Here is a 26,155-nt window from a genome sequence, read left to right as displayed (position 1 = left end):
TTTTCTCTGACAGTGGGCCAGTTAACGCGGGCGAGTGAAATTTCTCCGTGATCTATTTTTATACCATTGTTAACCGGGTTCATTTTTGTCAGGTTAACAACTGTAAAGAATTTCGCTTAAATACACTAATCGATCTGATACCAGAGAAAATTAAACATCCTAATATTCAACTGATTTAAAAAGCAGACAGCACTGACAGTGCTGCAATAAAACAGCAAAGTTAGAATCACTCAGACAATTGCAAGTTAGCTTCATCCTGGAATAGAACAATTTGGCAACAACAACTTAGACATTGTAGTGCCTTAATTTGGCACAGTAAAATGTAAGTTACTTCACAGCAACAATTATCATACAAAATTTACCATTATAGAACATAGAACAGTACAGCACAGAACAGGCCCTTTGGCCCACGATGTTGTGCCGAGCTTTATCTGAAACCAAGATCAAGCTATCCCACTCCCGATCATCCTGGTGTGCTCCATGTGCCTATTCAATAACCGCTTAAATGTTCCTAAAGTGTCTGACTCCACTATCACTGCAGGCAGTCCATTCCACACCCCAACCACTCTCTGCGTAAAGAACCTACCTCTGATATCCTTCCTATATCTCCCACCACGAACCCTATAGTTATGCCCCCTTGTAATAGCTCCATCCACCCGAGGAAATAGTCTTTGAACGTTCACTCTATCTATCCCCTTCATCATTTTATAAGCCTTTATTAAGTCTCCCCTCAGCCTCCTCCGCTCCAGAGAGAACAGCCCTAGCTCCCTCAACCTTTCCTCATAAGACCTACCCTCCAAACCAGGCAGCATCCTGGTAAATCTCCTCTGCACTCTTTCCAGCGCTTCCACATCCTTCTTATAGTGAGGTGACCATTGAGTCACACAAAGTGATATAACGGCAAGTGACCAAAGCTTGGTTAAAGTTTGAGGAGAGATGTGTAAAGGTAAATACATACATTTGGGTACATCAGGGCTGGATATTTATTCATTTTTTAAATTAGTGTTACAAGTAGGTTTACTTCTGCCCTGCTATCAGACTTTTAAATGGACCTACCTCATATTAAGTTGATCTTTCTCTACACCCGAGCTATGACTGTAACACCACATTCTGCACCGCTCCTTTCCTTCTCCCCTATGTATTCTGTGAATGGTATGCTTTGTCTGTATAGCACACAAGAAACAATATTTTTCATTGTACACTAATACATGTGACACTAATAAATAAAATCAATATCAGTGAAGCTACGGTGAAAATCACCTAGTCGCCACACTCCGGCACCTGTTCAGGGAGAATTTTAGCATGGCCAATGCACCTAACCAGCACATCTTTCAGATTCTGGGAGGAAACAGGAGCACCCAGAGGAAACCCACAAAGACATGGGGAGAATGTGCACACAGTCACCCGAACTGAACCTGGATCCCTGGCGCTGTGAGGCAGCTGTGCTAACCACTGTGCCACCATGTGTGGATATACGTGTTCTGCATGCACTTTCATAAAATATGTAAATGTTACATCGCAGTTGCTGTAAGTCAATATCCTTTCATCCAAAGTAAGTTTCAGGCTGAAACTGGATATTCTTCTCTAGTCTAATATATAATTCATTCTTTCATCTCGAAGCGTAGTGGCCAAGTGTACTGAACTTCTCTTATTCACATGTCATAGGGAGTTTCTTTTTAATGTTTGAACATGTGTTCGAGTGACTTTTGAAACTGTTTATTGTCGGAAAACCAGCAGATTGTACATAACAAATTTGATTTCCTTCATGGGCTGGACTTTTTCCCCTTAATAACATTCCATTATTTATGTTCATCTCTTTGAAGTTTGTAAAGTTAAAGTTTAAGGTTTATTTATTAGTCACAAGTAAGGCTTACGTTAACACTCCAATTAAGTTACTGTGAAATTCCCCGAGTTAATTATTTTTATTCAAAAAATAAATAAAATGGAACTCCGGTTAAGGATTGGGAAATTCCACTCACCAACTATTTCTGGGACTGCAGCAAGGGAGTGGAGTGCAGCAATGTTGGAGGGACAATCATTTGGATGAGGTCTAAATCTGAGGTCCTCAGGGCACTATGAAAAGACAAAGCAAAGAGATTGTTCTGACTTACATTCTTCCCTTCGCCAATGGCATGAAAATCAGATGAACCCGGTGGTTCATTTGCTGCTTTTGGGATCTTGCTATGTACAAATTTAGCTCGAAATATGCAGATAACGGCTCGGACAAGTTGGGCTGAAGGGCCCGTTTCCACGCTGTAAACCTCTACGACTCCATGACTCTAAGTGGTCAAAACGCAGCCGAAAAGAGCTTGCATTAAGGAGCCGTCATAAAGGAGATAAGTAAGAGTGGTGAGGAGGCTAAGGGAGGGAATCCCAGAATTCAAGGCCTAAAGGTAGCTGAAGGCATAAGGGGTGGCACAGTGGTTAGCACTGCTGCCTCACAGCGCCAGGGACCCAGGTTCGATTCCCGTCTTGGGTTACTGTATATGCGGAGTCTGCACGTTCTCCCAGTGTCTGCGTGGGTTTCCTCCAGGTTCTCCAGTTTCTGCCCACAGCCCAAAAGATGTGCTGCTTAGGTGCATTAAGGCTCGAGATAAACAAAGAAGTAGTTACTTGTCATGGTCAAGTCTGGTTTTTAAGATATTGAAGAATAGAAATATAGAGCAAGAAGGGTTCCTCTTTTGAGGTACTGGCACAGAACGAGTTGATGGAAAATTTAACGACTGCTTTCTTTATTCTGCACCCGGAGATTTCCCTGCTGCATTGTTAATGCAAAAGACCTGTGTTGGTTCACCTTAGCTGAACTTCACAGTGTAACCGGTCTCTTCATCACAGAGACTGCTTCCATCCACTACGACAGCCATGCCACAAACCTCCCCACACTCCCGGTGCTTAAATATTTATTCACAGCTGCGTCACCTCAATGGACTCCCATTAAACACATTCCATAAATCGAACTTGCCCAAAATGCAGCCGGCCACAACCTGTCCCGCACTAAATTGCAATTAATCATGACCCTCACCCTCACTGACCTACCCTGGCTCCCAATCTCCCATGGCATTGGGGAGGCAGTGGCATAGCGGTATTGTTACTGGACTAGTAATCCAATGACCCAGGGTAAAGCTCTGGAGATCCAGGTTTGAATCCCGCCACGGCAGATGGTGGAATTTGAATTCAACAAAAAATATCTGGAATTAAGAATCTACTGAAGACCATGGTGGTTAGCACTGCTGCACCAGGGACCCGGGTTCGATTCCTGGCTTGGGTAATTGTCTGTGCAGAGTCTGCACGTTCTCCTCGTGTCTGCATGGGTTTCCTCCGGGTGCTCCGATTTCCCCTCTCAGTCTGAAAGACGCGTTGGCTAGATGCATTGGCCATGCTAAATTCAGTGTACCCGAACAGGCGCCAGAGTGTGGCGACTAGGGGATTTTCACGGGAACTTGATTGCAGTGTTAATGTAGGCCTACTTGTGACACTAATAAATGAACTTCAAAACTTTAAACTTTATGAAGCCATTGTTGATTGTCGGAAAAACCCACCTGGTTCACTAAAGTCCTTTAGGGAAGGAAATCTGCTGTCCTTACCTGGTTTGGCCTCTTGAAGATTCATTTTTCTTCACCCTCCAGCTGGATAACAAAACTGTATCAAATAGAAAGAACATGGTGCGAGGGGGCATAAACATTACGAGATCTTCCACCAATGTCACAACAATAATCTAGGAAACTGGTATGAATTGTGTTGACACTGCATTCTGTTCAACTCCAGTAACCGACAAAGTGAGAGTGCTCTCTTCCTGACAGGAGGCAATTAGAACATTCTTGCCTGAATAAATTCCAATACAACTGCTACACTCCCTGCGACGTCATTATAGCATAATGGTGCATCACCAGGGACCCGGGTTCAATTCCTGGCTTGGGTCACTGTCTGTTTGGAGTTTGCATGTTCTCCCCGTGTCTGCATGGGGTTTCCTCTGGCTGCTCCGGTTTCCTCCCACTGTCTGAAAGACGTGCTGGTTAGATGCATTCATCATGTTAAATTCTCCCTCAGTGTACCCGAACAGGAGTGTGGCAACTAGGGGATTTTCAAAGTAACTTCATTGCAGTGTTAGTGTAAGCCTACTTGTGACACTAATAAATAAATTTAAACTTGAATGGCACAGGCAGTCCTGTCGTATTTCAGGGCACTTGCATTATTGTACCCCACACCCACTATGGTACCCCACCCACAGGGCGTTGGGTTGAGTTATTCCATATGTATTTTGCATAGAGCTGCCAAAGGGAGAAGTTTCTTCAGGGTTTTGGTTGGAATTGCCCCCAGGTTAGTTCACTCACAATCATAACGGCAGAGAGAGCAAAAAAGAAGACTTTTGATCATTGATTGGGTATTAAATTCACTCAGAAATGAAGTATCAGTGCGTTAATGTACAGCACCTCCCACTGTAGATAACACATTTTAAGGGATCCTTCCAGAACATGGGTAAACACTTATCGATCCCATCTGTAAGATGCACAGAATCATTTACCTTCTTGTGGTGGTTAAATTATGGGATGTCGAACAACTCCTAAGACCCCCGATTTTGAACCCCAACTAACGTTCAAAAGGTGGCATGTCTCCACTGGGATAAAGTCCAACAGGCTTATTTGGAATCACGAGCTTTCAGAGTGCTGCTCCTTCATCAGGTGAGTGACTCACCTGAGGACGGAGCAGTGCTCCGAAAGCTTGGGATTTCAAATAAACCTGTTGGACTTTAACCTGGTGTTGTGAGACTTCTTACCGTGCCCACCCCCAGTCCAACACCGGCATCTTTGCATCTTCACTGGGATGCCAGCTCTCGTTGGAGCTGTGAGCCTGGACCCTGCCCAGAAGCAGACCAGCAGAAGATACCAAGGGAGCCCCGCCAACATTAACAGGTGTTGGAGAAACACTAGCAAGCGCCATGGAGCCATGTGTGGCTCAGGCCTTTATCGTCACTCAACCCTGGCGATAGAGTGAAGACCGACACAAACAGTAACTTAGGACGAAGCATCTCAGAAATTTCAGTGGGGCACAACATGATTTTATTTATGTCATAGTTCATTTGTTTTTAACGATTAGGCAGTAAAGGAAATGTGGAAACTTGGCGAAGAAACCGATGCCCAGATCACAATGACTGTTTGACGCTGAATTTGAAGACACATCCTTTGTTCTGACAATCTTCGGAATGAACTCCAGCTGCTGGGTTGGTCAGAAGCAGATGGGAACGTACAACTATCACTCCAGAAAGACACACAGTGACGCACACATTTGTTTATTGATATGTGGAATGCATTTGAACGTTACCCTCTGTGGGTGATAGCAGATGGTCTGGAGTCTTGCCTGAAAGTCACAACAATTCTCAGGGAGCGGACGGGAAAGGAAAAACGCAGGCGGCGCGCACAACGGACTTTTTTCTTACATTATTACAGGACAGGCAAGAAATGTAAACATCTAATTCATTAACCGAGACGAGAGGGTGTAGAGCTTGGAAGTTACTGTCTCAGATTGAGATCCCTCCCTTCTTCTCTCTTGCCGGTGCAGTGTCCTAGCCTCCACTCTTTTTCCTCGCTGGCTTCAATCTCCTGGGTTTGAGAATCGTATAGTTTGCATACACAGTGTGTTGCTCAGACAAGACGGGAATGTAGAAAGCGCGGAAGAGCTGGGATGACCTAAGGCACAAGAAAAACCAAAATGGAATTAGCACAGTGTAATCTAAGCAAATACTAAAAAGACACAAACAACAGTAAGTGCAATTGAGAGTTGCAATAATGATGGCTGGCTACAGCAAAAGAAAGAACTCGCGTTTTCTTTCAAGGCCTCAGAAAGTCCCAAAGTGCTTTACAGCTAATTAAATACTCCTGAAGCATTGTACTATAATGCATAGATAATATATGGCGGCACGGTGCTTAGCGCTGCTGCCTCACAGCGCCAGGGTGTTCAATTCAATTCAAGCCTGGGGTCATTGTCTGTGTGGAGTTTGCACGTCCTCCCCGTGTCTGCATGGGTTTCCTCCGGATGCTCCGGTTTCCTCCCAGTGTCCAAGGATGTGCAGGTTAGGTGGTTTGGTCATGCTAAATTGCCCCTTAGTGTCTCAAGATATGTAGGTTAGGGGCATTAGCAGTGTAAATACATGGGGTCATGGAGTAAGCCTGGGTAAGAGTCGGTGCCCAACCTACACATCTTTGGACTCTGGGAGGAAACCGGAGCACCTGAACGAAACTCACACAGACATGGAGAGAATGTGCAAACCCCACGCAGTCACCCAAGGCTGGAATCGAACCTGGATCCCTGGCACTGTGAGGCAGCAGTGCTAACCACTGTGCCTCATTGCAGAACTGGTGAGTAACTTAAGCGCGGTTCTTAGCAATGGGAAAGAGAAACTGTAAAGTAGCTGGATATGGCCCATAGTGCAACATTGTTCTAAAAATACAAATTCAGTAGCTTCAAGGCTTTTCTCCATGATGACCAGTTAGTCTATTTATGGGGGTGATGGTTTGGGGGAATGTTGGCAGGGACACTGGGAGATATATCCTCTCTCTTCCAATGGACTGGATTACTGTAACTGGCCAATAAGGCCCCATGTTAACATGGCATCTTTTAGTATTGCCCATACTGGAGTGTCAGCTTGGCTTTTGCACTCATCTCAAGAGATTGACCCCACAGGTTGATAGGTCAGAGGTGAGTGCTAACCAAGCAGATATTTACCTTTGAGATAATGGGGTGAATGTTCCTGGCCCCATGGAGATGGGTACAGAGGTGGTGGGGAGGGTGGCCGGAAACCCTTTTCTTATGCCTCCCTGATCATGTCCCACCAATTAGGAGGCTATGCTCTGGTGGGCGTTCCGATGACATGAGTGGGCAAAGAGGACCTGTATATGGTGCAAGGGCCCACACGTCCAGAAAGTTCAGTCCAGTTGAAAATCCACTTTGATTACGCTGTAACAATCTTAATGCCCATCAGAGAAACAAAATCAATTTGTCTGTGAAAGCCTTCTTTTGATATTGCTTGAATATAAACAGATCTTTGTTTCATATTCTGCAGGCAGTTGTGAAGGAAGAGTTTTCCATGGTGCAGCCAAAACAAGAGATATGACCACAGCATTGGCTTTGCTGGAAATGATAAGATGATAGATTTCTTTGATCAGTTGGAGAACTAAGCGATCGTTTTGCATTTCCACACAGCTCTTTAAGTTCATGTTTCCACATTCATTGCAGGTCAGGAGCTCAAAGCTATGGACACGTTGCTGTCTTGCCTAGAATTTACAAGCTGTAGTACAGAGAGCTGGCAGCACTGAAGCACGTTTTTTCCTAATTTATCCATTCCAGAAGAGTATTTCCATTTTTCACGGTCTCACAAAGATTAAGTTGGAATCTTAGCTGACAGCGCTGTCTGGTTGTCTGTGGCAGAGATATCTGCACACCTCCAATTCTAGCCTCCTGTGTATCCCCCATTTTAATAGCTCCACCACTGGTGGGCCACATCTTCAGTTGCCTGGGCCACAATCTCTGGAATACCCTCCCTACACCTCCATCTCTCGACTTCCTCCTTTAACCCTGAAAAATCTACCTCTTTGACCAAACTGTTGGTCATCTGATCGAATCAGGGTGGCACGGTGGCACAGTGGTTAGCACTGCTGCCTCACAGTACCAGGGACCCAGGTTCGATTCCCGGCTTGAGTCACTGTCTGTGTGGAGTCTGCACGTTTTCCCCTTGTCTGCGTGGGTTTCCTCCGGGTGCTCCGGTTTCCTCCCACAGTCCGAAGATGTGCTGGTTAGGCGCATTGGCCATGCTAAATTCTCCCTCAGTGTACCCAAACAGGTACTGGAGTGTGGCGACTAGGGGATTTTCACAGTAACTTCATTGCAGTGTTAATGTAAGCCTACTTGTGACACTAATAAATATATAATAACTGCTTATGTGGCTCGGTGTCAAACTTTGTTTTAAAATGCTCCTGTGAAGTACCTCATGATGTCTCATTGCACTATTTTATTTATTTACACACTCCGGCGCCTGTTCGGGTCAATGTACCTAGCTATAATAAGCTGTTGTTGTTGTGAGATTTCTTTGAATCAGGTTAGGCTACTCAATCACCCAAGGAAACAACTGCAGTTAAAATGGCACTGCTTTGGATAAAGTCTGGAAAGGCCACCATTTGAATTCCAGTCCCAAAAGGAGAGTAAGTTTTCCCCCTCACACCTTTCCAATCGTTTAACATCGGGGCTGCACGGTGGCAGAGTGGTTAGCACTGCTGCCTCACAGCACCAGGGACCTAGGTTCGATTCCCGGCTTGGGTGACTGTGCGGAGTTTGCACATTCTCCCCGTGCTTGCATGGATTTCCTCCGGGTGCTCCGGTTTCCTCCCACAGTCCGAAAGACGTGCTGGTTTGGCACATTGGCCATGCTAAATTCTCCCTCAGTGTACCCGAGCAGGGGATTTTCACAGTAACTTCATTGCAGTGTCAATGTCAGCCTACTTGTGACGCTAATTAATAAATAAAATCCTGCTTTCTGGGCCTTGACCTTTCAGGTAGAGTTGGGATGGTCAAAAAAAAAGAACCAATTTTGGAAATTAACTGGCAATGGTTAAGGAATAGAAGAATATGCAGCGGGAGTTCAGCACTTGAAGAGTTAAGGAGAAAGCAACATGTTACACGGGAGTTTAGTTGCAAGCTGCGATTTAATTGAAGGGTCCAGATGATGTCCTAAACCGTCAGAATGGAGTGGGAACAATTTAAACAGCTGCCTGAATTTACAGTCAGCTGATTATAGGCCGGAACTCATCCTTCGCATCTCCGACTTTATTTCCTCAGTGTGGGAGCTGGTCGGCTTGATTCATTCAGGACTTGTCTGTCAGTGCGTTTCATCTGTAATCGAGTTTGCACAACGGGCCATGTGATAATAAGTTATATTAATGAGTTTTTTTGCAATCCAGCGCAGATCTGAGGCACTCTGGACACGCCGTGAAGGAACGCTCAGCGATTCTGACTGTTTCGCAGCATTTAATTGCTTGATGCCAGACGATACATTAAACTTTTCATGATAAATCATGTTTGAGGTTTGGTAATGATAAGCCACACAATGGCGCGCTCGCGTTTACAGTTCATCACTAGATTTGCTCATAGTCAAAGTATGAAGCAAATTAGACCTGGATCATTAAGCCTTTGATTTTCAAGGACAAAAAAAAATGAATTATGGTTCCCAACAGGTGAGAAATGACAATGATTGATCCAGACAAAAAACTGACCCTTAAATAAGAACAAGGATAAGTCTCAGAACTCAAATTCAACGCAAAAGGTGTAACGTTTCGGCTTCTCTTTAAGATAAAAGTTCAGATTCTAGCTAATATATGAAACTAAATATACCCAATTATTATCACATCATTAATATCAATTAACTATAATTCCACATAAAATCATTAGGAACAGCCTCTCCACATAAAACAAATGCAAAATAAAAGCCGGAGAAGCATTATTGAGGGGCAAACTGATTGAGGCCTTCAGGATTAAAAAAAGAGCTTGATAAGCGAAGATGTCTCACAGACAAGATCATTCTCAAAGATCCTAAATTTAAGATTGTCGCTAATAAATCCAATCAGGAATTCTGGAAGGATTGATCTTTCACCCAGAGTGGTGAAAATGAGGAACGCCACCACAGGGAGTGGCTGAGATGAATAGAATTGGTAGGCAGTGTCAGGCTAATGAGTGGCCCCCTTTATCTCAATGGGCCGCAAGATTAAAATCGGGCTTGTTCACTAATCATGGCCCCAAAAATAAGATTAAATACATGCTGAATATTTCATAATGAGTTATAGAAAATATTAATTATTTATATCTTAATTGAAATCATCAACTTCACATGGTAAAAACAAAAGAAGTATTTACACTTTGGACGCAGAGGGAGCGCACGGCTCTCACAGTCAATGTTGTGAGCAATCAGAGCACTTCATTTCACCCGCCCTTGCTTTACGTGCGAATCACTTCAGTCACAATGGTAGGAAAAAAAATCTATGCGGATGGAAATCAGTGGAATGTGGTAAACCTGCAATGATCAACAAACTATCCCTTGGACCGCACTCAGAGCCCAGAAGGGCCGCAATGATCAGAAACTGAACTGGATTAGCCACAGATAAGGTCAAAGGTTAGGGATCTTATGGTGAGTGACTCACTTCCTGACTCCCCAAAGCATGTCCACTATCTATAAGGCACAAGTCAGGAGCTTGATGGAATACTCCCCACTTGCTTGGATGGGTGCAGCTCCAACAACACTCAAGAAGCTTGAAACCATCCAGGACAAAGCAGCCCGCTTGACTGACAGCCCATCCACAAACATTCAATCCCTCCACCTCTGACGCACTGCAGTAGCAGTGTGTACCATCTCAAAGATGCACTGCAGGAACTCACCAACACACCTTAAAGAGCAACTTCCAAACCCATGACCGCTAGAAGGACAAGGGCAGCAGTTCCACTGGGTGGAAGTTCTTCTCCAAGCCACTTACCATCCTGACATAGAACTATATCTCCGTTCCTTCAAAGTCGCTGGGTCAAAATCCTGGAACTCCCTGCCTAAAAGCACCATGGGTGTACACACAGTGGGCAGTATGGTGGCATCACAGCACCAGGGTCCCGGGTGCGATTCTGGTCTAAAGTGATTGTCTGTGTAGAGTCTGCACGTTCTCCCGGTGTCTGTGTGGGTTTCCTCTGTGTGATCTGGTTTCCTCCCACTGTCCAAAGATGTGCTGGTTAGATGGATTAGTGGGGTAAATGTGTGGGGTTATGGGAAAAGGTAAGATGCTCTGTTGGAGAGTCAGTGCTGGCTCGATGGGCTGAATGGCCTTCTTCTGGATACCTACACCACAGAACTGCAGCGGTTCAAGAAGGCTGCTCATCACCACCTTCTCAGGGGCAATTAGAGATGGGCAATAAATGCTACCATCTAGAAGGACAAGGGCAACTTGCCCTTCCATGCGATGAGTAGTTACAATGTGCAATGCACTGCCTGAGAGTGTGCTGCAGACAGATTTTCGAAGAGAATTGGATAACTATCTGGAAAGAAAATGTTTGCAGTGCTCCTGGCAAAAGTTGGGGGGAGTGGAATTTGCTGAGTCACTCTTGTAGAGAGCCAGCATAGTCACGACCGGCCCAATGGCCTCCTGGAACTATCCTACGATTCACAGGAATGAGTGGAGTCCAAGATAATGGCTCGATTGTAATTCAGAGAGGCTCGATTTCAGTGGAAAAAATGTGTTTTGTTATATCCACCATTTTAAACTGGGATTTTGTTTCTGTTAGTTCATAGAAATGGTTACGATGCAGAAGGAGGCCATTCAGCCCATCATGGCTGCACCAACTCTCCAAGCGAGCATCATGGCTTATTGCCATTCCCCTGCCTTTTCCCCCATACTCCTGCACATTAATTCTATTCAAAAAATCATCTCAACGCCCTCTCAAATGCCTCGATCGAATTGCCTCCACCACACTTCCACGTAGTGCATTTCAGACCCAACCACTCGCTGTGTGAAAAAGCTTTTTGTCACCTCGCATCTGCTTCTTTTGCAAATCACTTTAAATCTGTGCCCTCTCATTCTTGATCCTTTTACGAGCGGGAACAGTTTCTCTCTATCTACTCTGTTGAGTCCCTTCATGATTTTGAACATCTCTATCAAATCTCCTCTTGGCCTTCTTCTCTCCGGGGAGAACAGTCCCAACCTCTCCAATCTATGAAGTTTCTCATCCCTGGAACTGTTCTCTTCTGCACTCAGTCCTCTTTCAGTTCAGTTCAGTTCCTCAGTCCTTTCTTTGCAAGGAGCAAGGCTGGAGCTGTCAACAGCTGGAGTCAGAACGATGGTCTCAAAAGATTGAAGTAAAGGGGAGGCAATGGCCTCATGGTATTATCGCTAGACTATTAATCCAGAAACTCAGCTAATATTCTGGGGACCCGGGTTCGAATCCCACCATGGCAGATGCTAGAATTTGAATTCAATAAAAAATATCTGGAATTAAGAATCTACAGATGACCATGAAACCATTGTCGATTGTCAGAACAAAGAACAAAGAACAGCACAGGAAACAGGCCCTTCGGCCCTCCAAGCCTTTGCCGCTCCTTGGTCCAACTAGACCATTCGTTTGTATCCCTCCATTCCCAGACTGCTCATGTGACTATCCAGGTAAGTCTTAAACGATGCCAGCGTGTCTGCCTCCACCACCCTACTTGGCAGCGCATTCCAGGCCCCCACCACTCTCTGTGTAAAAAACGTCCCTCTGATATCTGAGTTATACCTCGCCCCTCTCACCTTGAGCCCGTGACCCCTCGTGATCGTCAGGGGAAAACCCCATCTGGTTCATTAAGGTTCTTTAGGGAAGGAAATCTGTCCTTACCTGGTCTGGCCTACATGTGACTCCACAGCCACAGCAATGTGGTTGATTCTCAACTGCCCACTGAAATGGCCGAGAAAGACACTCAGTTCAGGGGCAATTAGGGCAACAAATGCTGGCCAGCCAGCGACGGCCATGTCCCACAAATGAATCAAAAAAATGTAGTTGCAATTACTCCTAAGAGTGAGATATTTCCAAATAGGCAACATGCTTAAACATAAGACGTATTTCATTCCGAATGAGTACTGTGTGAGGTGATGAAAAGCAATGCCTGTGTGTCAGAGAATAAGAAAGAGGTTGTACACAGGACGTACTATGTGGAGTTTTCAGGTTTCAGTTAGATTACATTGCTGGTCTCAATGCAAAGTGCAAACAGCAAGATCGCAGCAAGTTTAAAGTTTATTTATTAGTGTCACAAGTAGGCTTATATTAACACTGCAATGAAGTTACTGTGAAAATCCCCTAGTCGCCACCCTCCAGCACCAGTTCGGGTACACTGAGGGAGAATTTAGCACGGCCAATGCACCCTAACCAGCACGTCTTTCAGACTGTGGGTGGAAACCGGAGCACCCGGAGGAAACCCACGCAGACACGGGGAGAACGTACAGACTCCGTGCAGACAGTGACCCGAGCCGGGAATCGAACCTAGGTTCCTGGTGCTGTGAGGTAGCAGTGCTAACCACTCTGCCATCCATCTTGGGTTGCAAATGTTCTTCTTCCCATTAACAGCCCTCCATGTCTATATGTGTCCAGACAATTTTAGTGAATCATAGAAACCCTACAGTGCAGAAGGAGGCCATTCGGCCCATCGAGTCTGCACCGACCACAATCCCACCCAGGCCCTACCCCCACATATTTACCCGCTAATCCCTCTAACCTACACATCTCAGGGGCAATTTTAACCTGGCCAATCAACCTAACCCGCACATCTTTGGACTGTGGGAGGAAACCGGAGCACCCGGAGGAAACCCACGCAAACACGAGGAGAATGTGCAAACTCCACACAGACAGTGACCCGAGCTGGGAATCGAACCCAGGACCCTGGAGCTGTGAAGCAGCAGTGCTAACCACTGTGCTACCGTACCGTACCGTGCAGAGCACAAACATGAAAGCTCACGTTAAAAAGACTCTAAGTGCCAGGGGGCCAGAAGCATCTTTTACCTTGCACTCAAGTTATGCTCCCCATGGTTACTGGAAAGTCAGAAATATGTGCAAGACAACCTTCCCAAGGAGGCCAACCACCATTTTGTGATGCCAGTGTGCATCAATGGTGGAGGCAGTAATTGTTGGAGGTGATGGATGGGGTGCCAATCAAGTGGGGCTGCGTTGCCCTGGATGGTGTTGAGCTTCTTTAGTGTTGTTGGAGCCGTACACATCCAGACAAGTGGGGAGTATTCCATCACACTCCTGACTTATGCCAGATGATGATGGCAGACATATTTTGGGAGACAATGGCCTAGTGGTATTATCGCTAGACTATTAATCCAGAAACTCAGCTAATGTTCTGGGGACCCGGGTTCGAATCCCGCCACGGCAGATGGTGGGATTTGAATTCAATTAAAAATATCCGGAATTAAGAATCTACTGAAGACCGTGAAACCATTGTCGATTATTGGAAAAACGCATCTGGTTCATGAGAGAAGGAAATCTGCCATCCTTACCTAGTCTGGTCTACATTTGACTCCAGAGCCACCGCAATGTGGTTGACTCTCAACTGCTCCCTGAAATGGCCTAGCAAGCCACTCAGTCATATCACCACCACCTTTTCAAGAGCAACTGGGGATGGGTAATAAATACTGGCCAGTCAGCGATGCCCATGACCCACGAATGAATAAAAAAACATTCTGGAAGCAGAGCAGGGCCAATCTCCAGGCTGCCAATTTCATATTGCGGTGAAGCTCACTGATATAAAAGTGGCAGTATAACTGCAGTCTTATTCTTTGGACTGCTCCACATTGCGGTAAAGTCGGGGTGTTGGGCAATTGGATTTGAGAAGATTGCAGTGCTCAGGGCCCAGAGAGCTGACGTCATGGCAGCCAACGGTGGTGCAAGCGAAGTGAGAATGAGCTGTAGGATAGCAGAGAGGTCGGGGAGACGGGGGCAATCATCGGGCTGAAAAGCCACTGACAGAAGTATGGAGGGGCAAGGCCATGAAGGGATTCGAACGTGCTGTTGAGACGCAATGCCTCAATCTAAGAACATTCTTAGAGCAACATTGCCAATGTGTTGAACATTACAGGTGTACGGGTGTACAAATCCATTCTGCCTGAAGGCATACTGGAGGCAAGAAACATTCCTTCCGCGCCCAAAAACAAATTAATGGGATGTACACAATCTTGTACCGTGCAAGGAAACTTATTTGAATTAGAATCCTACAGTGCAGAAGGCGGCCATTCAGCCCATCGAGAGTGCACCGACCACAATCCCACCTAGGCCCTATCCCCATAACCCCATGCATTTACCCTAGCTAGTTCCCCTGACAATTTAGCACGGCCAATCCACCTAACCCGCACATTTTTGGACTGCGGGAGGAAACCCATATGCAGAGACGGGGAGAACATGCAGACAATGACCTAAAGCGGGAATCGAACCCGGGTCCTTGGCGCTGTGAGGCAGCAGTGCTAACCACTGTGCCGCCTGTAATGTGAATTACAATTCACTTGGATAATTTTCAGTCTTTGGAAAAGGGTTGGGATTTCAATCTGGTTTTATTTTTTAACAGGCCTGCAGCATTTTGGACTATTATAGAAATTGAGTGAAGCCTGTCTTCAGAGACACATCAGCCTTAACAGTAAATCAATCATTTACATTTGAATCTATATTAGACATCTTTATTAGTGCCCCAGAGGTGGTTATTAAAATGAGATTCACACTAACAATCATTCAACAACAGCAAAGGCCAGCAGGCTCTGAAACCACCTGATTATATCAATCACCTTTTACTTCAAAGCCTGCATGTTATCCTTTTAATCCAAAGTCACGTGAGGTTTAAATTCTGGACGTAATGGGCACAAATGAGAATTCAAATGTACACACCACTGGCTTTTTTTTGTTTTATCTGCTAAGTGTAGCGAGGAAGTGCTGAAAGACAGATACCCTGAGACTGCAAAATGTTTCAAACATCACTGGGTTCAAAGAGAATCCTCGCAGCTCGTGTCATGACCTCATTATGCACCATATTGATGCGCGTCAATAAGCACATGGAATCAAGGCTTCGGTATTGAAGGCTTTAATAAAGTAACAAGGGAACTACTAACACGAATACACCAGTTCAGACTGAAGGGGTCCTGCCGGAGCAGGGGGTCTTATACCTCGCCACCGGAGGCGGGACCCCACTGGAATGTGCCACGATAACTCTCATAACAGGTAAACACCCTAACCCAACAACATAGTACAACCCCCACAGTAATAACACCCTAGCCCAACAGTAACATGGTAACAAACCCCAGTGGTGAACCAACGATGGTTCACCACACATATTAAAAGAGGATTTCTGTACAGATACTGACAGCAGTCTGACAAATGGAGAAGCGATCATCCTGAATGTTTTACTGGAGGGTACAGTAAACTAAGAGGGCAGAGTAGAGGAGATGTTTCGTTGAAGCTATGACAACATAAACGTCTTAAGTTCAGACTAATGGCGCCCCGATGTTTAAAGGGTAGGCCCCATATTTTTTGCTTTAACTGTGGGGCTTTATCCGCCCAGGGCATGCAGTGAGCATGAATATTTCGCCGGTTATACGTTGAAAAGTTCTCCTTCCTGCAAGCGGATTTACTGATTTATTCTGACTCAGTGGTGACATTAGATACTCTTCCACTGCCTTCTTTTCACTCCAGCACTGGGGCGCAGCCAAGTCTCAACTCCATTCACTGACGCAAGTATCTCCAACTCATGGAAACTTAACATTCAAGACATTTTTGCCAGCATTCAGCCACCAGAGGAACAATGGGAATTAACGTGGTTGGTGTGGTGGGTGATTTAAAGCTTTATTGGTTCCAATCTTTCCTTCCTGACGTGCTATTGAGAAGGTTGGACGTTTCCCCGAGGATTTTATCACAAGTGCCCCGCCAGATCGCATAAACATTTCTCGCATCTGCAATATTTGCCCACAACTACGAAACACAAAATATTCAAGGAAAATTGGGCAACAGGGCACCATTTAAAACTAAAATGCCCCAGTGGTGATTTTCCTTGGTTGCTCGCGGCAGTGTCCCGGAATTTCTTTTTAATTCTTCAGGACAAGCCTAGAGAGCAACCCTCGGTTCGGGGTTGCACCATGGGCTAGGAATAGAATCCAGCGTCTGAGGCTCATTTCCACAACAGGAGGAGGAGAATCCACCCACAGAAGCATTCCTGGCACTGCTGCCAAACAGCGCCAGGGACCCAGGTTCGATTCCCGGCTTGGGTCACTGTCTGTGCGGAGTCTGTACATTCTTCACGTGTCTGCGTGGGTTTCCTCCGGGTGCTCCGGTTTCCTCCCACAGTCCGAAAGACGTGCCGGTTAGCTGCATCGGCCATGCTAAATTCTCCCTCAGTGTACCCGAACAGGCACCGGAGTGTGGCGACTGGGGGATTTTCACAGTAACTTCATTGCAGTGTTAATGTAAGCCTACTTGTGACACTAGAAAATAAACTTTAAACTTTTAAACTTTAAACTGAGTGAATGACGCGGAACAGACTCAAGGGGCTAATGGCCCCCTCCTCTTCCTAAATTATTGGTGTCCATGGAGATAGCTGGGGGCTACACTCTTGTGGTGACCCACCTCAGCACAGTATGGGAATGGGAAGATGAAATCTAAGCATTCAAACTTAAATCTCTCACAAGTAGAGAAACTGGGGGAAGGTGGATGGACTAGGGCTTAGGATGAAAACACAGTTTCTTCATTTCAGAAAAGAATCAAATTCTGCGCTAAAATAGTCTCCTCATTTCCACTGCTGGCAAAATAAGTTTGGGTTGCATCAATCTAAATCCTAGTGGAAGAGGGCCCAAAGACACCCTGCTCCCCCCACAACGTTCCCCAGCACAAAACGCTCCTTAAATTGGCAACCTCACTCATAGAAAAAGCAGGGAATGATTGATGTTGAAATGGAAATGTCTTCTAACCTCTGAACTCTACCTCCCAAACCTCTTCCCTTCTCCATCTCTTTCTCTTTCTTTAACGCTCCTTAACATCCATCTCTTTGATCAAGCGTTTAGTCACCTGGCCTGACTTAATCTCGCCTTTGGCTTGGAGTGAGCTTTTGGTTCATCAACATGCCTTGTGACTGTGTTTTGCTATGTTTAAGGTGCTATATAAATGTAAGTCGCCATTTTCATTGTTCTACTGGAACTGGGCCTGAGGCTTAGTAATGTAACAGCATAAAGTGTGGTCCGGATGTATGACAGCTTGGTGTGGCTCCTGCTCTGACCAAGACGGCAAGAAATTACAAAGGGTCGTGAACGTAGCTCAGTCCATCATGCAAACCAGTCTCCCACCCATTGACACTTCCCGCTGCCTCGGAAAAGCAGCCAGCATAATCAAGGACCCCACGCACCCTGGGCATACTCTCTTCCACCTTCTTTGGTTAGGAAAAAGATACAAAAGTCTGAGGACATGTCCCAACCGACTCAAGTGTTCGAATGTAACCAATGATAACATTGGATCTGTTGCAGTGTGACCAATGGTAATAAGCTGTAAGGGTCAGCTGACCCAGTAAACTATGCAACCAATGACAAAATGATGTGGTGGTCAGCTGACTCAGTATAAATAAGAATCTGTTGGGGATTGGGGGTAAATTTGGAATAGCCCAGGGTGAGGCCTCGAATGTTGGAGTAATGAAGTTTCTCTATTAAACCTTTCTCTTTGGTTTATAAGTTGGAGTAAGTTTTGTTTTATATCATTGTCTCCAACTGAAGAGTTCCTTCTGGAGGATCAACATCAAGAATAGCTTCTTCCCATGCTGCCATCAAGACTTTTGAATGGACCTACCTTATATTAAGCTGATCTTTCTCTGCACCCTGGTTAGGACTGTAACACAACATTCTGCACCCTCTCCTTTCCTTCTCTACGAATGGTATGCTTTGTCTGTATACTGGACTGGAAATATATGTGACAATAATAAATCAAATCAAAGTTACCAAGTAGTTAAACTGGGTAAGCCTAGTGCTGGCAATGGGAGACTAAAATGTTATTGTGCTGCAGACTTCACACTAAAATGTTACATTTGCAGATTATTTTTCATTTTGTGGAACCAATATAACAGCTACAAATTAATATTCAACCTTGATGTGCAAGAGTTTAACTATATAATCAATTGCAGAGCAAAGGATTGGGTTTTCAGCCAAACCCATGGACCTGCCAAGGCTGACTAATCAAATCAAGAAGGCAGATTGATTCAACCTGCTGCCATACAGGAATGGCAAATTATTCAATGCTTCACCGTCAATGACCCTCAAGTGAAACAACTTCCCAAGCTTCAGAGAGCACACAGCTGAGTTGGAAAGGTTAGTCGGTAAGTCTGCCTCTTCAGAGTTTCATCAAATATTCCCAGGGCAATCACAAAATGGGAGTTAGGTAAGGAGTAAAGATCCCTCTCTGGATACGGATGTACAAATTAGGAGCAGGAGGAGGCCAATCGGCCCTTCGAGCCTGCTGCTCCATTCAATAAAATCATGGCTGATCTAATTCAGGTGGCATGGTGGCACAGTTGGTTAGCACTGCTGCCTCACAGCACCAGGGACCCGGGTTCAATTCCAGCCTTGGGTCACTGTCTGTGTGGAGTTTGCACATTCTCCCCGTGTCTGCGTGGGTTTCCTCCGGGTGCTCCGGTTTCCTCTCACAGTCCAAAGATGTACAGGTTAGGTGGATTGGGGCCATGCTAAACTGCCCCTTAGTGTCCCATGATGTGTAGGTTAGCAGGATTACTGGGGTAAATGTGTGGGGTTATCGGTATAGGGCAGGGATGGGGGTTGGCCTGGGTAAGATTTTCTGTCAGACAGCCGGTGCAGACTCGATGGGCTGAATGGCCTCCTTCTGCACTGTAGGGATTCTGTGAGATATCAACAGAGGTTCCATATATTTATTCAGGTGGATGTAAGAGATTCCATTCTAATGTTTTGAAGAAGAGTAGGGGAGTTATCCTAGTGTCTTGTAATCCATCGCGCAAACCAGCCTCCCATCCATTGACTCTGTCTACACTTTCCGTTGCCTCAGAAAAGCAGCCAGCATAATTAAGGACTCCACATATCCCGGACATATATCTTCCACCTTCTTCCATTGGGAAAAAGATACAGAAATCTGAGGTCACGGACCAACCAACTCAAGAACAGCTTCTTCCCTGCTGCCGTCAGACTTTTGAATGGACCTACCTCGCATTAAGCTGATCTTTCTCTACACCCTAGCTATGACTGTAACACTACATTCTGTGCTCTCTCCTTTCCTTCTCTATGAACGGCATGCTCTCTCTGTATAGAGCGCAAGAAACAATACTTTTCACTGTACACTAATACGTGATAATAATAAATCAAATCTAATATTGTTCCCTCAATCAATGTCGCAAAAACATTGTTGTTTTTGAGAGCCTGTTGTGTGCAAAATTGGCCACCATGTTTCTTATATTGCAATAGCGACGACACTTCAAAAGTACTTTGTTGACTGTAAAATGCTTGGAAAAGTCCAGTGGTTGCAAAATGCACAATATAAGTGTCGGGACTTTCTCTCACTCTTGGGTGATAGCTCTGGTTCAGTGGATAGCTCTCTCACCTCTGAGTTGGAATGTTACCGGTTCAAGTGCGACTCTTAGTGGCAAGGACTGGGTCCTGAGTGTTTTCATAGAATCCTACAGTGCAGAAGGAGGCCATTCAGCCCATCGAGTCTGCACTGACCACAATCCCATCCAAGCCTTTTTCTCATGCATTTACCCTAGCTAGTTCCCTTGGCACTCAGGGAAAATTTAGCATGGCCAATCCACCTAATCCGCACATCTTTGGACTGTGGGAGGAGACCGGAGGAAACCCACGCAGACATGGGAGAACGTGCAAACTCTACACAGAGAGTGACCCAAGCCGGGAATCGAACCCGGGTCCCTGGAGCTGTGAGGTTAACTCAACTGTACTTTAAATACAAGTAAATCTATTTTACAAGTTGGAAAAAGATTTGAAGTGTGGAGAGTGTCTTGATGTTCTGAGTAAGCTGTACAAGATTTTTTAGAATTGATTTATATTTTTGCTATATTTCATGTGATAAGTTAGGCACTGTGTTAACCACTGCGCCACCGTGCCATGCTCAACCCACCCTCTCCTGCTCCCGCCCCCGAGAATGAGACCCAGGGGCTAATGAAATTTAGTCGGCTGTCGGAAATACGGCAGCCAGTCCGCAGGGAGCAAAATCCTACCGACACCGCGATAGGAATAATCAGATCATCTGTTTTTCTTTGGTAATATTGACAGAGGCATAAATATTGGACAGGACACGGGTGGAGAAAGGTTCTGTTCTTCTTCAAATTAGTGCTAAATAAAAAGAACAAAAGAAGATTGGGTTTCCTTCGCACTTCATTTATCAGAACTCAATGGCTCAGTAGCATTAGCTGTAATAATATACATAAACCCTCCTGCTGATGCCAAGTCTGTTCATCATGGGTTTTTGTCTCTCAATGGCTTTCTATTTCACTTTATTTAGATATGGGAATAATGAGCTTCTTCCTTCACAACTGACTCTGTTAATATTTCAAATACTGTCAAAGTGTTTGTCTAAATTTATGGCACTGTGACTCAACTGTACTTTAAATACAAGTAAATCCATTTTACAAGTTGGAAAAAGATTTGAAGTGTGGAGAGCGTTTTGATGTTCTGAGCAAGCTGTACAAGACTTTTAGAGTTGATTTATCTTTTTGCTATATTTCATGTTATAAGTTAGGCAGGCACTCATTAAAATATGGTTGCTCATTTATTCCTAAATTCAAATTCCAGGAATAGAAAACTTGGCCGTTTTCTTTCTTTTAACAATAAGGTTTTTATTTATTTATTAGTGTCACAAGTAAGGCTTACATTAACATTGCAATAAAGTTACTGCGAAAATCGCCTAGTCGCCACACACCAGTGCCTGTTCGGCTACACTGCGGGAGAATTTAGCACGGCCAATGCACCTAACCAGCATATCTTTCGGACTGTGGGAGGAATTCAAAGCACCTGGAGGAAACCCAAGCAGACACGGGGAGAACATGCTGACTCTGCACAGGCAGTGACCCAAGCTGGGAATCGAACCCGGGTCCCTGGCGCTGTGAGGCAGCAGTGCTAACCACTGTGCCACCTATCTACTTATGCGACTTGGTGTCAGATTTCATTTGTGAAGAGCCTTGCTATATAAATACACGTTGTTGTACCTGGCCTTAAGTACTGGTTCAATGGTACACGTGGAAATATACTCAATCTCATTTTATGTCAAAGTAACACCATCGCGTGTCTGCGTGGGATTCCTCCGGGTGCTCTGGTTTCCTCCTGCAGTCCAAAGATGTGTGGGTTAGGTGGATTGGCCATGCTAAATTGCCCAAGATGTGTCCCAAGTCCAAAACAAATCTTGACCAGTTGACACGTGCAAGAAGCTGCAAGGCAAACCAATTTTCCAAGTTAAAGGAAAATGCCAGCAAGATATATTTGAAATATGGAATGCTTGCAGTTTAACAGGTCACATTAACATGGCACACTAGAGTCAGATATAAAATGGGACTTCCTATCGAATAAATTTCCTCTATAATGCCAATAACATTCCTCAACCCTAACCCAAGAGGATGATCCACATCATGTCAATGTCATATTTTCTCATTCTCAATATTGTTTTCTTATTTTGATTTGATTTATTATTGTCACATGTATTGGGTTACAGTGAAAAGTATTGTCTCTTGTGCGCTACACAGACAAAACATACTGTTCGTGGAAACATGGGGAGAAGGAAAGGAGAGGGTGCAGAATGTAGTGTTACAGTCACAACTAGGTTGTAGAGAAAGATCAACTTATATAAAGTAGGTCCATTCAAAAGTCTGATGGCAGCAGGGAAGAAGCTGTTCTCGAGTCGGTTGGTACATAACCTCAGACTTTTGTCTCCTCTTCCCGATGGAAGGTGGAAGAGAGAATGTCCGGGGTGCGCAGAGTCCTTGATTATGCTGGCTGCTTTCCCGAGGCAGCGGGAAGTGTAGATGGAGTCACAGAAATCATAGAAACTCTACAGTGCAGAAGGAGGCCATTCAGCCCATCAAGTCTGCACCGACCACAATCCCACCCCAAGCCCTATCCCCGCAACTCCACGCATTTACCCTGCTAATCCCTCTAACCTACACATCCCAGGACACTAAGGGGCAATTTAGCATGGCCAATCAACCTAACTCGCACATCTTTGGACTGTGGGAGGAAACCGGAGCACCCGGGGAAAACCCACGCAGACACGGGGAGAACGTGCGGACTCCACACAGACAGTGACCCGAGCCGGGAATTGAACCCGGGTCCCTGGAGCTGTGAGGCAGCAGCGTTACCCACTGTGCCGCCCCCATTATAGTTCCACTCAAATTCAAACTGGAACTAAATTGTTAAACTCTTCACTAAAGAGTATCGCGGTAGCTTTTTTTTAAGCCTGGAGTGTTAAGTTCATTGTTGCCACTTGCGGCTAAGTATGTTTATAAGCTGCTACAGTGCAGAGTCTTGGCTGAAGACATCGTATTTTCTTGGCACTCTGCTGGGCCTGATGGGGCCTGTGTAGGTCAGGATAAGCAGCGCACAATTTAAAACTTTGGCAGCATCTAGCGGTTCGTTAAGAGCCGGACAGCTTCATTGAGGTTAGTCTAACTCATGAGAGAACTGCTCTCTTCATAGCCAGTTCTTATCAGCAACCACACAATGGCTCAGTGCAAAGCAGTGCAGAAATTCCAGTCCTGAACCGCAACCGTGACCTTTTCTCCAGGCATGTTACCCGAAACCTCTGGATTGGACGCTAATCCAAAATTCCTTCTGTATTTGGGGAGATTAGAAATTCTGTGGCATCTTTTAAAGACAAGGAACTTCTCCAGTATCTTGCCCAATGTGCTTCCCTTAAGTTTAATTTATTAGTGTCACAAGTATGCTTACATTAACACTGCAATAAAGTAATTGTGAAAATCCCCTAGTCGCCACACTCCTGCGCCTGTTCGGGTACACTGTGGGAGAATTTAGCATGGCCAATGCACCTAATCTTTCAGACTGTGGGAGAAAACTGGAGCACCCGGAGGAAACCCAAACAGACACGTGGAGAATGTGCAGACTCTGCACAGACAGTGACATAAGAACATAACATAAGAACATAAGAAATAGGAGCAGGAGTAGGCCATCTAGCCCCTCGAGCCTGCCCCACCATTCAATAAGATCATGGCTGATCTGAAATGGATCAGTTCCACTTACTCGCCTGATCCCTATAACCCCTAATTCCCTTACCAATCAGGAATCCATCTATCCGTGATTTAAACATATTCAACGAGGTAGCCTCCACCACTTCAGTGGGCAGAGAATTCCAGAGATTCACCACCCTCTGAGAGAAGAAGTTCCTCCTCAACTCTGTCCTAAACTGACCCCCCTTTATTTTGAGGCTGTGCCCTCTAGTTCTAGTTTCCTTTCTAAGTGGAAAGAATCTCTCCATCTCTACCCTATCCAGCCCCTTCATTATCTTATAGGTCTCTATAAGATCCCCCCTCAGCCTTCTAAATTCCAACGAATACAAACCCAATCTGCTCAGTCTCTCCTCATAATCAACACCCCTCATCTCTGGTATCAACCTGGTGAACCTTCTCTGCACTCCCTCCAAGGCCAATATATCCTTCCGCAAATAAGCCGGGAATCGAACCCAGGTCTCTGGCGCTGTGAGGTAGCAGTGCTAACCACTCTGCCAATTAACATTAAAATAAATACCTGGGGCGGGATTCTCCGGTCTCGTTCATCCCGCAGCCGCTGCAAGCGAGAACGGAGAATTTGGCGCTCAGCCAAAAATCCATTCACTGCAGCGGGACTGGAGAATCCCAGCCGCAGGCGAGGTCGGAGGTTTCAGGTGCTGGCCATTCACTTCCCTGCTGCCTGTGGAGATATTGCTGGTATGGAGCTGTTGGGTAATTTGCTGATGCGTTGAGTATGGTAGTGGAGTGGTTTTGTTACCGGACACAGTTACCCAAAGACCAATACTAATCATCCTGAGAATGTGAATTCAAGTCGGACTTAGCATGTTGAGAATTTGAATTCTGTTAAATAAAATCTGGAAATATCAGGAAAGTGTCACCATGAAGCTGGTCCAATAAACCGTACAAGGTTGTAACATAGGAAACACAACTTAGACACAGCAAGGTTCGACAAACAGCAAATAAATAAATGGCCTGTTTCAGGAATCATAGAATCCTACAGTGCAGAAGGAGGCCATTCGGCCCACCGACTCTGCACCGACCACAATCCCACCCAGGCCCTATCCCCATAACCCCCATGCATTTACCCTAGCTCGTCCCTCTGACACTAAGGGGCAATTTAGCATGGCCAATCCACCTAACCCGCACATCTTTGGACTGTGGGAGGAAACCGGGGCACCCGGAGAAAACCCACGCAGACACGGGGATAATGTGCAAATTCCACACAGACAGTGGCCCAACCTGGGAATGGAACCCGGGTCCCTGGCGCTCTGAGGCAGCAGTGCTAACCACCGTGCCGCCCCAAGTTCTTTGAGGATAAAAATTGGTCAGGACATAGAGAATAATCAGCCATGATCTTAATGAATGGCGGAGCAGGCTCGAAGGGCCAAATGGCCTCCTCCTGCTCCTATCTTCTATGTTTCTATGTTTAATGACACCTCACTTCATGAAATAGCACCATGGGATCTTTTAAATCCACCTGGACAAGGCACCGGTTTAACATCTCACTGCACCCCTGACAATGCTGCACCCGGGGAGTGTCAGCCTAGACTTCATGCTCAAGACCCTAAAGTTGGACTTGACCCATCACCAGGGGGGACATGATTGAGGTGTATAAGATTATGAGGGATATGTACAGGTTGAGTAGGGGGCAGCTGTTCCCCTTGGTTGAGGGGTCAATCACAAGGGAGGCATAGTTTTAGAGTAAAGGGTAGAAGATTTAGAGGGGATTTGAGAAAACATTTTTTCAATTAGATGGTGGCGGGAATCTGGAATGCACTGCCTGGGGAGGTAATGGAGGCTGGAAACCTTACACCCTTTAAAAAGCACTTGAAAAAATCATAACATTCAAGGATATGGGACTAGTGCTGGAAAATGGGATTGGTGTGACTTTAGTGGTAGTTATTGTCAGTGCAGACTAGATGGGCTGAAGGGCCTTTTATGCACTGTAATATTCCATGACTCTATGATCTTCTGATGTAGAAGTCAGAGTGCGGAACCGTGGTTGACACGCCCTGTTCTCCAGGAAATGAAACCCGCAGTGTTTACCCGAATTGGCCCATACATGAAGCTATAGTGCAACACCCACATGACTGTCCTTAACTGTCAATCAAAGATAGCCTTTCGAGTCATTCAGCTGTTTCAAAGGATACTAAGCAGAGTGGATCAGGGCAGTGGCCTCCCAGCTCCTTCTCAGGGCAACCCGAACCCGCAGTAAATGCTGTCCCTGTCACCATCGCTGAGAATAACGTTGAAAGCAGAGGGCTGTGGAGGCTGGGTCATTCCGTATGTTCAAGGCTAAGAAAGACAGATTTGTAAGCAGGAAGGGAATCAAGGGTTATGGGGATAAGACAGCAAAGTGGAATTAAGAACTATCCCATC

General features: G+C 45.5%; 1 protein-coding gene across 3 annotated transcripts in view; it reads right to left on the bottom strand.

Annotated features, from left to right (window-relative positions):
• Positions 1-5,030: 5,030 nt before the first annotated feature.
• Positions 5,031-26,155, bottom strand: part of alg9 (ALG9 alpha-1,2-mannosyltransferase) — a 292,047-nt gene continuing 270,922 nt past the window's right edge. For 2 of the 3 annotated variants that reach the window (XM_078198978.1, XM_078198979.1), the window contains one exon: positions 5,031-5,684. In XM_078198978.1, coding sequence (XP_078055104.1) covers positions 5,561-5,684 — 124 coding nt within the window. In that variant the 3' untranslated portion in view covers positions 5,031-5,560. The remainder of the gene's footprint in view (positions 5,685-26,155) is intronic. The other variant, XM_078198981.1, reaches the window with a different exon arrangement.

This window comes from Mustelus asterias, chromosome 27 (genome assembly GCF_964213995.1).
Source record: "Mustelus asterias chromosome 27, sMusAst1.hap1.1, whole genome shotgun sequence".
NCBI classification, from domain to species: domain Eukaryota; kingdom Metazoa; phylum Chordata; class Chondrichthyes; order Carcharhiniformes; family Triakidae; genus Mustelus; species Mustelus asterias.
Note: the sequence above shows the minus strand (reverse complement) of the source record. Positions and strands in the feature narration are given on the sequence as shown.